General features: G+C 38.3%; 2 protein-coding genes across 3 annotated transcripts in view; both read left to right on the top strand.

Annotated features, from left to right (window-relative positions):
• Positions 1-12247, top strand: part of LOC103355889 (ras-related protein Rap-1A) — a 39944-nt gene that overhangs the window by 10511 nt on the left and 17186 nt on the right. For both annotated transcript variants that reach the window (XM_008279839.1, XM_008279838.1), the window contains exons 2-3: positions 4840-4845; positions 9110-9155. The gene's annotated coding sequence lies outside the window, so the exon portion shown is untranslated. The remainder of the gene's footprint in view (positions 1-4839; positions 4846-9109; positions 9156-12247) is intronic.
• timm17a (translocase of inner mitochondrial membrane 17 homolog A (yeast)) lies at positions 468-7408 on the top strand. Its single transcript, XM_008279837.1, has 6 exons — positions 468-514; positions 2118-2217; positions 2656-2719; positions 3194-3322; positions 4648-4758; positions 6528-7408. The coding sequence occupies exons 1-6, from the start codon at positions 489-491 to the stop codon at positions 6602-6604; spliced, it is 507 nt and encodes a 168-aa protein (XP_008278059.1). The 5' UTR covers positions 468-488; the 3' UTR covers positions 6605-7408.

The following is a 12247-nucleotide window of genomic DNA, read 5'->3' as shown; positions in this document are numbered from 1 at the left end:
CACATTTATTTATTTTTATTCGAATATGTATTTATTTATTAGTTTATTATTGAATAAAATTGCATTTTAAATATTTCCGCTGGAGCTGACTCTACCATGACAAGTGAGAATGCTCGATAATGATCTTTGCTACCAGTATTTATACCATTATTTATGCCAGTTTTTATATTTGACCATCTATGTATTTGACCCCTGTCCACTGCACTGAGTTTGCTGTTTATGATCGACTGTTGGTGAATACGGAGGCCTTGGTGTTCCGAAAATATTTTAAACTCATATCGCTCACTGCACAATAAGATACCAAGACATTTCGTTGCATAAAGTATTGTCCTCCGAGAAGACACGTTCTCACAATATAACGCCCTATAATGTCTCTTAATGTAGAGCCTCTAAAAAAAACAACAACACGCTCCTTTAAGGCGGCACGTTGTGTTATTACGTCAGGTGGTCGATGAACGTTACGTCAGGGGGAACAGCGAAAGAACAAAATGGAGGAATATGCCAGAGAACCATGGTGAGTCCTAAAACCAAGACAAACATCCCTTTCGAGCAATATTTGGATATGTCCTGTCTGTGACTCAATTTACGTAACTACAATGTGAAGTGTATGTCAGTGCTGTTTTATGTTACAGCAGGCGGTATAATCCGAAACACGTGAAATCCGGCTAGCTGACTGACTTTAGCAGAAATGCTAACTTTACATGCAAGTGCATTGGCACTGAGTGCTAGCATCAGACCCGAACGGCTAAATCACGTTGTTAGTGACCTTGTCGGCTTTCTCGTCCACATGTCAGTAGATTCAGCTTATTGACTGCAGTATCTGATTTTATAAAAAGTTATAGACGATCTACAGTGAATGTTATGCGCCTGTATGACAGTTGTAGCTGTTTGGGAGAATTTAGGACAGTGTGTTCATGATGTTGCTTTAGCACATTGGTAAGCTAGCTGGATTAGCAACCTGTGTGCTATCTGTTTGGGACATCCTGAGGAATTCACAACAACCGGAGTAGGATATTTCGAGACAAATCCTGTTTCTTGGGAAACTGAAGCAGACTGTAGTAACTGTAACTAGTAGTGTAGATGAGCAGTTGTGATGATTTATTTTGTAATTCATTTCACGTTTACATCCACGGTCTGATATCATGCCACATGACTGTCCAGGGTCAGGTTAATTTATTACCTGTCCAGATGGTACATAGTGTAATAGCGAGCAGATAATTACAGGAAAGTCTAGAAATGCATTTCTGGATTGCCTCTACTCATTCTGAAACAGAACGTTCTGAAAATATTTTAAAAATAAAACAGTTCTTCCATTTAATTTGTTAGTAGCTCAGTATGTGCTCACTATGTGGTGATAATTTAAGATACCACATTTACAGTCAGGAAAAGTAATGTGATAATAGATTCACATTTCCCAGGTGTGTTAGTGGACATGCCTTTGTAAGTAAACAATGAAATAGGAAGTAAGTCAGCTAATGGAGATATACAGTAACGTGGTGATATGGTCGTATTGTGTTTCATATCCTATTTTAATGTTGTAATCTATGGATATAAGGCACAGCAATGTAACACTTGAGTAGGACTGAAACATTTGTCAAAATATTATTGATATGATAATATGGCAAAGTGAAATATCCAACCCCCAGAGGCTGAAAGATTTTAATTAAGGTCAAAGTTGTCAAAACATACCACTGTAAATTAAGCATTGTGGTGCTACTGAGATGGCCAAACCAATAAATCTTTTTTTTTTTTTAACATGTAAAGGAGCATGTGGGTTTGGTAGAGATGGCAAAAATGCAAAAACCATCATACCCACTAAAGTACCACGTACTGAAATATCTGCCATAATTATTTTTGTGAGCCATGCAGTCCTTCCACTGGACGCTGAACATCACTTAAATAGAAGACATGACGTTGCATATATTTGCTATATCCTGGTGTGTGTGTGTGTGTGTGTGTGTGTGTGTAGTAATATTAACCACTAATAAGCAAGTACTTGTTCCTCTTCTATCGTCCTTGGTTTCACAACCAAGTATATATCATTGTATTAGCACATGTATTATATTATGGACAGTGTGAGATAATAACCTTTACTAATTACTGTAATCTGCTTTTAGCCCCTGGAGGATTGTGGACGACTGTGGAGGAGCTTTCACCATGGGAGCTATTGGAGGAGGAATATTTCAGGCGGTAAAGGGCTTCAGAAATGCACCTTCAGTAAGTTCACTCCTCTGTTTCGACCTTGTACATTGCTGCCTGAAGACAATGTTTATGACAGACTACATACAACATATCACTGGTATGACACCTGTACAGAGCATGCGCTGTGTGGCAGGGCAACCATTCATGGGACTGTCCTAGGGGTTCATTGACTTGCTCAAGGACAATTTGACATATGGTGGAATGGCTGGGGTCTGTATTTGGTCTAAAGAGAGAATTAGCTTTTTAACACACGTGATATTGGAAAACATGTTTTTCTGATTTAGTACACTTTTCAAAACTCTAGGAGTTTTCAGTGACACTTGAGGCTTTTGGCAGTGATTTAGATCATTAATGTCACTGTAATCTACTACTTAGCAATTTTGACTTCATCAAAAAGCTCTTTGTGGAAAATGAATTTCCATTGGTTTATGTTTTTGTTGCTCTCTTTTGTAGGGGATGAGCCACAGAATGAGGGGTAGCTTGACTGCCATCAAGACTCGAGCCCCACAGCTTGGAGGTAAGAAAAAAGGCTGAATGGATGGAAATAGCTGTAGCTGTAATGGGCTGTAGTCAACTTGGCATCATGTTGTTTACAGTGTTTTATAATTCTGATATTGATGAAAAGTTAACTTAGTTAATCAAATTTTAGTTGATTAACTAAGTTAGTCAATCATTTTTGCTGTCATCTGTATGACATGTACATTCGTATATTGCATTAAATCATCATTTAGTCAAAACATGGAGAAATATACTACTTTAGTAGTGTTACTTTAAGCACAGACAGAAGCTGTGTGGAAGCTTTGATACTTTTTTCTGTTCTGTTTCTGCTAATGGAATTTCTTTGTAATGGGAGAAATAGTCATCAATCCTAGCTGACAGTTCTTAATTTTGGAGAAAACCTGTTACTGTTTAAAGTCTATAGTTGGCGACAAAGTGCAAAACATATCTTAACTGTTGATTAACGTATGTGAATCTTTGTTTTTGGTTGCAGGTAGCTTTGCAGTATGGGGAGGCCTCTTCTCCATGATTGACTGTGGTTTAGTAAAAGTGAGAGGGAAGGAGGATCCCTGGAACTCAATAACAAGTGGCGCCATGACAGGAGCTATTCTCGCTGCAAGAAGTGAGTAAACTTAAAGGATGCTGTCAATTAACAGTCAACAGAAAGCACATACATGCCTCATACAATTGGCAAATGAGGTTTTTGCTGTTTCACACTGACCACAGTGTACAACTAAGCTTGTTGCAACTCCACCGGGAGACATCCTAAAGACTAGTCATCAGCTGAGGTTTGCCATTAGATAGGCAGGGCTCACAAACGTGTTGTATTAATGCTTGATGATGGCTGTGTTTGGGATGGTGTCTTTACTGGCTTGATCACATTACCAACTTTTTAGCACAAGTGGAGTGAAGCAATGGACCAACAATTCAGTATGGCAACCCTTGACCTCACCCAAAACAAAGTGAATGAGAACAAGATGTTGAAGACTGACTCGTGGGCCTGTTACTTCTGCCTAAGTCTTTGCTAGTAATGTTTCAGTGTTATTAGTACTTGAAGAGCACTTGCAGCTGCCTATTGGTGCAGTTCCTGTGTCTTTTAATTTGGTGATTTTGGTGATTTAGCATTCCAGTCCCTTAGCCTAGCAATTCTCTTCCGTTATATATCATTTTCATACTAACCCACTATGTGTAAGGTTTTAAACCCTAACACTTTAGTGGCTCCTTGTAGTAGGTTAAAAAAAGACAAAATTGCCAGCTGCAGGGTATGTTGCAATATATGCGTCTCTAAGTTCATTTGTGGCCATGTAATTTTAAAATATCTGATGTCATCTGTTATGCTTTGTATAAATACATTTTAAACAGCTAGAATATGACTTCAGTAAAGGCAGCCAAACTGGATGTGGACGTGATTGGCACTGTTGACTATAGAACCATTTAAGTTGTTACAGAAAAGCCATTTTCCCCCAATTTTCCTCCAATGAATTTGAGTTTGTGGGATGTGTTGTGACTGAGCTGCATATCTTCAGTTTCAGTCATTATAATCTATTTTTAAAGACCTCAAATGCCTATCAATTTCCCACACAGGTATTTTTTCTTTTTTGTCCTGTCAGTGGTCTTTTCAGGACCCTGGGAGTACTTATGCATCAAGCATGATTGATGTCCTTTTTTTTTTTGTACTCATCTGTTCAATTTATTACGTTAACGAGGGTGACAAAATGTACAGCTTATTATTTTGTGGACTTTGGGGACCTCATGTAATTCCCAGGGACTGTAACAGATTTAATTAGCAAGAATATGTGTATAACATACAATATTTGAAGACATAGTTAAGAGCAGATGGAGATGTTTACCATAGAATAACGTCTTAGGTTTTATTGTTGAATCTACATTGTATTTGATATGTGGATAGTGATGTACTATGTGTATAATTTCTCTGTTCCTCTGTAGATGGACCAGTTGCCATGGTTGGCTCTGCAGCCATGGGAGGTATTCTGCTGGCATTAATAGAGGGCGCTGGAATCCTACTGACTAGGTTTGCCTCTTCACAGTTCCCAACTGGTGAGTGATGCTTGTGATACTCAAAAGTTTGTGTGATTAAACTGACCGACAGAGACTGAAGGATTTTATATGGAAAGAGAGCCCTGTGTGATAAATAAGTATATCTGAATCTCCCTTCTTCATACAAACTAATTAAATGCTGTTTATCAGGTTAACTTATTGTGGATAAAGAAACATTTTAGCAGGAAGCAGGTGTACATGTGGTGTGCCAGTTAGTAAGAGTGTAAATCATTATTTTTCAGATTTGGCTCAAACCTTAGTAAGTTATCTAGGCATCAGTGCTTCCTTATGTGTAAGATGATACCTGCTCTGGCAAAGAGAAATACTGACTGCACAGCAGCTTCCCCTCTGGTTGTCATACAGCTGACCTGTTTATCTTTGTTGACTGTACTGTTAGGTCATTAGTCACATCTCTACCTGCTAGCATGCTTTGCACAAAAATAGTATCATCACCATGCACATGCTAACATGAATTATAAATACCAGATCTATTATACGTGGGCATATGTTATGTTTTTTTATAAACTGTAAAAAAAGTCCTGTTTTCAGCTTGACCAACCTGTAGTTTCAGTTTAACCAGTTGGTTTTTAAAGCACACGTGTAATAAATAGTCTTTATAATAGAAGTGTTCTATTTAGAACACTGGAGTAACACAATTGACTTGTTTAGCTACTGTGCTTTTCCTGCTATATCAACTCAAAATGTCTGCCAGTTTGATGGCAAGTTAAAGCCAAGTTCATACAGTGTATTTGCACAGGTCATAAAACATGAATGTTTAACATTATAGGATTGAAAAAGTATTGTGCTCGAGAACCTATGAACACATCACGTCAAAAAAGATGTAAATCATTTGCAACTGAAATTCAATTTTGTGAATAGAAGAAGAAATACATTAACAACAAACAAACGTTTGAAAAAGATGGAAAACATTAGTTCTAGAAATGTTTCACTTGCTTAAAACAGGTATATTTGATAAAGAGAAAAGCCATGTGTGCAATAATAGTCAGGGGTTCTTGCAGTCAGTATACAATAAATCACAAGAAAACACTCTTGCATTTAAGATACCACACTTTTTTTTTTCTACTGATGATGCAAAATGTGCTTCTATCACACATGACTTGATATTTCAGTGTCCATGTAAACTACACAGGAGACATGATATGTTTTTTCAAAGTTTATTAAACTGCAAAAACATTTTTTGCTGTTTGATGTGTTCTTGCAGCTGGTTCACCATCTACCTTCAGTTGTACTTCTTATGGCACTGAGCAGCTCTTCTACTTCCTCTGTGTTTTGCATCATGGAACAATAGTGCACTTTAACCTCAATATCAATTTAACGTCAATTCATTCAATTTAAAATCAAGCAATTTTGCATACTTTTTTAAAAAATTAATTAGACCTAAATTATCTTTTGATTGACAAAAAATATTTAAAACCAATTCTCAGAACTTATTAAAGATAATAATAAAATGTTAAAAAGAATGTGAATTTTGCAGAGGTTACTTAACTGTAGCAAACTGAAGATACTGTGTTTTTGACTGGTGGCTGGACAGTCGATCTGAATATGCCATTTGGTATTTTTAAAAATATTTTCTGTATACTAAGAAACTAAATAGCACACTATAAGTAATTGTTAGTTGCAGACCTACACTACATATTCAAAAGCTGCTTAGAAGTGAAGGTAGCATTAATATATTGCTTTACTGTTTTTTTTAGACTTACAGTTGCCTCTCATCTTACTGAGCTGTTGATTTTTATTTTCTTCTCCAGGGCCCCAGTTTGCAGAGGAACCTGCCCCTTCCTCCATGCCCGCCCCTTCCTTTGGAGACTACAGACAATATCAGTGATATTACTCCCCACTTCTTTATCCACTAGGCCTTTTTGAATTCCTTGATGAAGTTACAAAGAAGAAATGGAGATGCAAACAACACACAAGTCACAACTGCACCCAACTACATGGACTGTCGGAGAAGTGAAAGACAAAACATATGTTCATTTTCCTTCTTTCAAGAGCCATGTACAGATCTGCCTTTTGCCATTCTCAGCCTTGTCATGTGCATCAGTTTCACCTAACAGTGGTCAAATACAGACATGTGGTGAGAGTTGCTTGATATTTGTGGGCTTGTGGGGACGAGGTGTGCTTTTTTTATTTTACAGTGTGTGCTGCATGTATCCTGACAGACGAGCTCTGATAGTGTTGAATATAGCAAAAACTCATGTCACACATGGAACATAATAAATTATATGATACTTATGTCTATAGACAGTAGAGTATTTCCGCTTGCATTCAGTTATGTTTGTCTTTTTTGCCTTTAATATGTCAAATATTAAAGGCAGCAATGCTTAGCTGGCCTTTGTATTTGATTTTATTCACACTTATGAAGGCAAACATCGATCAGACACAATGTCATTCCCTGAATATTAGTTTGTTTTAAAGTGATCTATTTATTTTATAATGTAAACAATTGTATCAGATTGTTCTATTTTATGTGACAGTGATTTTACATTCAACAAAGGTGTAGAAAAGCTGCATGACAAAGGATGGCACGGGCAGTTCAAGTAAATGGAGAAAGCAAGGGATTGATACATACGGTATAAAGTCTGTATGACAGATTGTACTATGGTACAATAAAGAAATAAGTTGTAAAGTGTGTCTGTTGGAGCCTTATGAATTTATTTAGACAGTGAGTAATGGTCTGAATTGTGGGACCAAAATTCATGCTGCATGACAATATCGACTGTCCCCACTAGAGGGAACTCCTTGCAAAAATATCCAGACGAGTCCTATTCCCTTTTCCTGGCCAAAAATTTGCGGCTGACTCCACAGATGTTTACAAAAGACACATAAGGGAGCACTTTTCTCTCACATTCCTTTATGTTTGTGTCATGCATGTGCTATCTCTTAGCTCTGTGCATTTACAGGTGAAGGACGCTGGATGAAAAAGTGGACGTAAAAGGATCGTGAGGTGACTGCTGTGGCGTGTCAGCCGTTTGGTATATGTTAGGGATCAGGGATTGTTACTCATTGCAGAACTGTATGCTTAAGGCTCCAGTCAAGTCACTAAAATGAGGCAATTCCTAAGTTCTGATCTCATGAATTCCCACAACAATAAATAAAGGTAAAAAAAAAAAAGAGGAAAAAGACAGCACCAGCAGATGTTCCATAATGCTACAAGTGGAGGATTCATTGCTGTCTATTACTGAGACTAGCTATTGTTTTCTTTATGAGTTAATCATTTGGTCTATAGATTGTCAGAAAATTTACATAAAACAGGAAATCACACGCTTATTTGGTCATACAGTCTTAAACACCAAAATATTCAATAACACTTTCAATGAAGAAAAAGAACAGCAAATGTGCATATTGGAGAAGCTGAAATATATTTCTGGCATAGATGCCTTTGAAAAAAAATAAAATATATTTGCTGAATGCTAAATTGGTGGTCGAACTTGTTGGTTGTTAATTCGCTGCAAAGTGGTTGTGTCACTTGTCGCTTAAATTAATATAAACACTTTAAACAGAACTTTATTAGAAGATAAGAAGCTGGCTTGAAAGTTTTTTATCAAGACCCGTGACTTGATTTTGAGTTATGTGATGACAACACATATTTGATTATTAGACTTAAAAAAAAAGAAAAAAGAAGAAGCAAATATTCACATGCAAGTACCTGAAACTAGCAGATGTTGTGGCTTTTTGCTTTTAAATGAGTGTTACGGTTTAATAATCAGACTTCTTTAAAAAGCTGCTTGTTTCATGCAGATACACACTAAAATCTAAATATATTCAGTATAAAACTAGCAAATATTCTAATTAGAGAACATGGGACCAATTAATATTGAATGTGACTAATCATTGAAGTCTATTAACATTTGATTAGTAACTCTAAATAAGTCTAGGAATCACCATAAACAGCATTCAAATGAAAACAAAATTTTGTGTGTCCTCTCAGGGGACTTGAGGCTGGATTTAGACTTTCCCCCAAAAGATTTAAAACATCTGTGACTCGTGCAGTTTGTTATCCAGATGACTAGTGATCGCTTTACACGTAACAAAAATATATCTTTTTAAAAAAATGTATGTTTGCATTTTTGTTATCTTTTACAGATTTCACAACCATGAAAGTAATAAATCTTTGAAAAGTATGCAATGCTTAAAAATAAGTTCTGTAAGAAATGTAAAGCTGTGAAAAATCACCAATGATGACTAAATTGTCTAAATGTGTATTCGTGTTGACATTCGTCGCTACTGTGGAGCCCCGTTATCATGCAAATGATGCGGGACGATGTGTCATGGCCTTTTAAGAAAAATGAGAAATAGTCAGGGTGACGTCTGCTGCGCACAGAGGCCGGAGGCAAACTGACACTTGCGGAGCGGCGAGAGGCAGCGAGCAAGAGACGGTGAGTGCAAATGCCAAACTTTACTAGATGCTAAATGCGGTCAAAAAAGTCATTTGCACGGGGCAACGTCGCGTCCACGCTTGCGGGGCCGTAGGTGGACGCAGCAGAATGCGCGACGTGTGTTTTATATGTCGGATGAACGAGCAGAATTGTCCGCAAGTACATACCGGAGTGTGCACTCCCATTTTAGTCAAGGCCAGGCGGAAGGGCAGGTAACGTTAGCTATGGGCTGTGTCTTTCCCCGAGAAAATACGTCGTGATGCAGGTTGATTTAAAGGCTGCCGTGTCCGGTTGACGCTTGAATTGTGAAATGAGCTCGTTTGCAGCGCGTTTCTGACCCGCTAGCTGTGTTTTGGTTGTGCGCCGAGGAAAGGAATGTGTCGGCTAGTTAGCTCGCCTGCTAACGAGCCGCGGCTAGCGGTTTGTGAAGTGTCGGCGGCCCGTAGCAGGCAGTTATAGCGAGCTAGTTAGCGGCATTTTGCTAACAAGCTTGATAACGGGACTTAGGGTAGTTGCTAGTTTGAAGCAAGATTGTTTATAGGCAGATGCTGGCCTCACTTGCCTGGATTATAGATTACGGCATTTTAAGGATTTATCTGTAAACGGGCTTATGATTTGAACAGAATTTGATGAATGTTATGGAACGGGAGCTAATATTGCAATAATCACACATCGACGGAGTGTGGTGTAGCCAGAGCCACAGATTGCAGGGACTTAGCATGACCTGGAGTGATAAGCATATGCTACTGCCGTAAGCAAATTAGGTAGATTCACAGTGAGATAACCCAAGAGCTCAAATGACTTTCTCTCTTCTGGGTCCAAGCTTGATGTGAGCCTGTAGCAGGTTATTTGTGCTGCTATGTAAGAGGAAATGTGTATGCTCCATCCTCAAACTATAAACACACAGCAGGTCTGCTTTATTATTTAGCAGATTATCACAGTTTTCTAGCGAAGTTGACATTTCTGCAAAGAGGCTAACTTTCGCAAAGGTGCACTCTTCTTTTACTCAGTATGAACTAAAATTTGCCTCATCCTGTGTCCTGAATCTTACAGTTGCCCGGGTTTTAAAGACAAGTTACTGTTGAGATATAAGCTATTAACCCCCCTCCTTCTCTTAGCTAGCCAGACTGCTGTCTGGAGTCTTGAACAGGAACAGAGACTGGAAGAGGTTATTTTAGTAGGTTGCTACTCCTTTTCCATCCTATCAGCACGACGCCTCCTTGCGCTTTGGAAAGAGGATGTGGTTACAGGTCAAGGCCTCAGCGACACAGATGCATTCGGCTGACAGGGTTTGTCAGTTACAGGTCTTTGTCATAATTAAGTCACAGCAAAGTTTTGTGTACCTCGTTGCAGTTTTGCTCTGACTCATGAGGGGCATTCAGGTTTGCAAAGGATCTGAAAAAGGGATACAACAACTGTAATTCTTTCTTAGTGTGTGCAATTTTGATAGAGAAGTTAATAAGAGACACACTGTCTTCAAAAAGTGAACAAATCTTAATATAATAATAATATTTTCCATTCAGGGCTGATATCAGAAATGTCTTTGTGTGACTCAGAAGTTTTGATTTCCTAAAAGGAAATTAGCACGTTCGCCCTAAGTCGGCTGGGATAGGCTCCAGCCCCCCCGCGACCCTAGTGAGGATTAGGCGGTGTATAGATGATGAATGGATGGATGGATGGAAATTAGTACGTGCTGTATATCAGATTAATTATCTTCTCATACGGAAACACCATTTCAGTTGTTACCACTGTCAAATCCTTGCATTTCTTTTTGTTTGTCTTTCTTTCTTTCTTTCTTTCTTTTTTATCTCCTGTGGTAATGGTTTATTTTACAGCCTTGTAACTTCATAGTGAAGGTTCCCTAGAAAGAACTATCTCGTTTTGCACTAATTATAGTAAATTAGAGATGGGGTTTAACAGAAATTCACAATAATTCATTCCGACTAATTGCCAATTTTTCTTTTAGAAAGCAGCACATTTCAAATGGGAAATTTCTGTACAGACAGACATGCAGTTTAATGTTTAAAAGAAACAAAATATATGATAAATGGACTGAAGCTTTTTTTTGTGGTTTAAATGGAGCTGTTTTTTCAAGGAAATTCTTCTTGAACTCTCCCACTGTATTTGAGCCTAATGCATCTAAATGAGATGACTGAATGCTCTTAGGGCTGTTTTCCCCTTAAAACAGTGAGTGTTAAATAAAATTATTGCTTCCAGGAATATGTATTTACAATAAATTATAAGGATTCTCTGTAGTTTTTACTGTACCCCTTTTCTTGACAAATTCTTCATTTTGCCCAAGCTCCATTTGAGTAAGTGATGTGAACTGCGGTCTTGGTGAATGTAATGAGCAACCAGGAGCTTTTCGAGTTTTTTTTTTCTCTACCCCTCAACCTCAAGTAGAGGTTTTCTCAACAGTGTAGCTCTTGTAATTGGCATGTGGGTCAACAAGCAAGCAAATACATGCAAGAGTGGGTATCTTGCTGCTAGCTTAACCAGCGGATGTGTGCATTTTCACCATTGCATAGTGTGCAAGATACAGAGGACGGCTGTCAGTCATACCATCCTGCTGAGTCAGTTGCTGTGACAGCTTCATTGCTGTCAGATTACTCTCAGTAGACCAGGAAATAGTGTATCCTGGATGTTGCGGTTTCACTGTCAAGCCTCCTATTCTTTACATTTAGTTTTGCAGTTTGTTCAGACTTTCATTCGCTGCATATTCTCGCTACCAGTGCCACATAATCCAATTTCCAGCCTTAGATGGATACATACCTTTGGCTGTAGAGGGTGAGTGGTGCAGTGATGTCATGGAGAAGCATGTTTTCTGTGGCATGTGGCTTTCCCTTGCTCCTTATTTGCTTGGGTTACTACGAGAGCAGAGGAACAGCAGCGGCATGTTTGTTTTGTTGGGAATGACAGTGTGTAGTTGAGGGCAGTGGAAATGGAGAGAGGTTCGGTTTTAAAAGCTGATGGCCTTAAATGGCCTTTTATGTGTGTTTGTGTGCGTTGCAAGTGTGTTGGCAGGTGGATGAGAGAGTACAGTGTTGTGTGCAAGACTTCCTGGTATGAAAGTTTGTATGCAGACAAGGATG

The sequence above is a fragment of the Stegastes partitus genome, unplaced genomic scaffold, assembly GCF_000690725.1.
Source record: "Stegastes partitus isolate 25-593 unplaced genomic scaffold, Stegastes_partitus-1.0.2 Scaffold171, whole genome shotgun sequence".
Classification (NCBI taxonomy): Eukaryota; Metazoa; Chordata; class Actinopteri; family Pomacentridae; genus Stegastes; species Stegastes partitus.
This window is presented reverse-complemented; position numbering and strand designations above follow the sequence as displayed.

What these genes read in the sequence shown, in the direction of transcription:
- timm17a (XM_008279837.1), top strand. Translation starts at nt 489, where the DNA reads ATGGAGGAATATGCCAGAGAACCATG. An exon ending in GCTTCAGAAATGCACCTTCA is followed by an intron (nt 2,218 to 2,655) that starts GTAAGTTCACTC and finishes TCTCTTTTGTAG; the next exon opens with GGGATGAGCCACAGAATGAG. An exon ending in TCGAGCCCCACAGCTTGGAG is followed by an intron (nt 2,720 to 3,193) that starts GTAAGAAAAAAG and finishes TTTTGGTTGCAG; the next exon opens with GTAGCTTTGCAGTATGGGGA.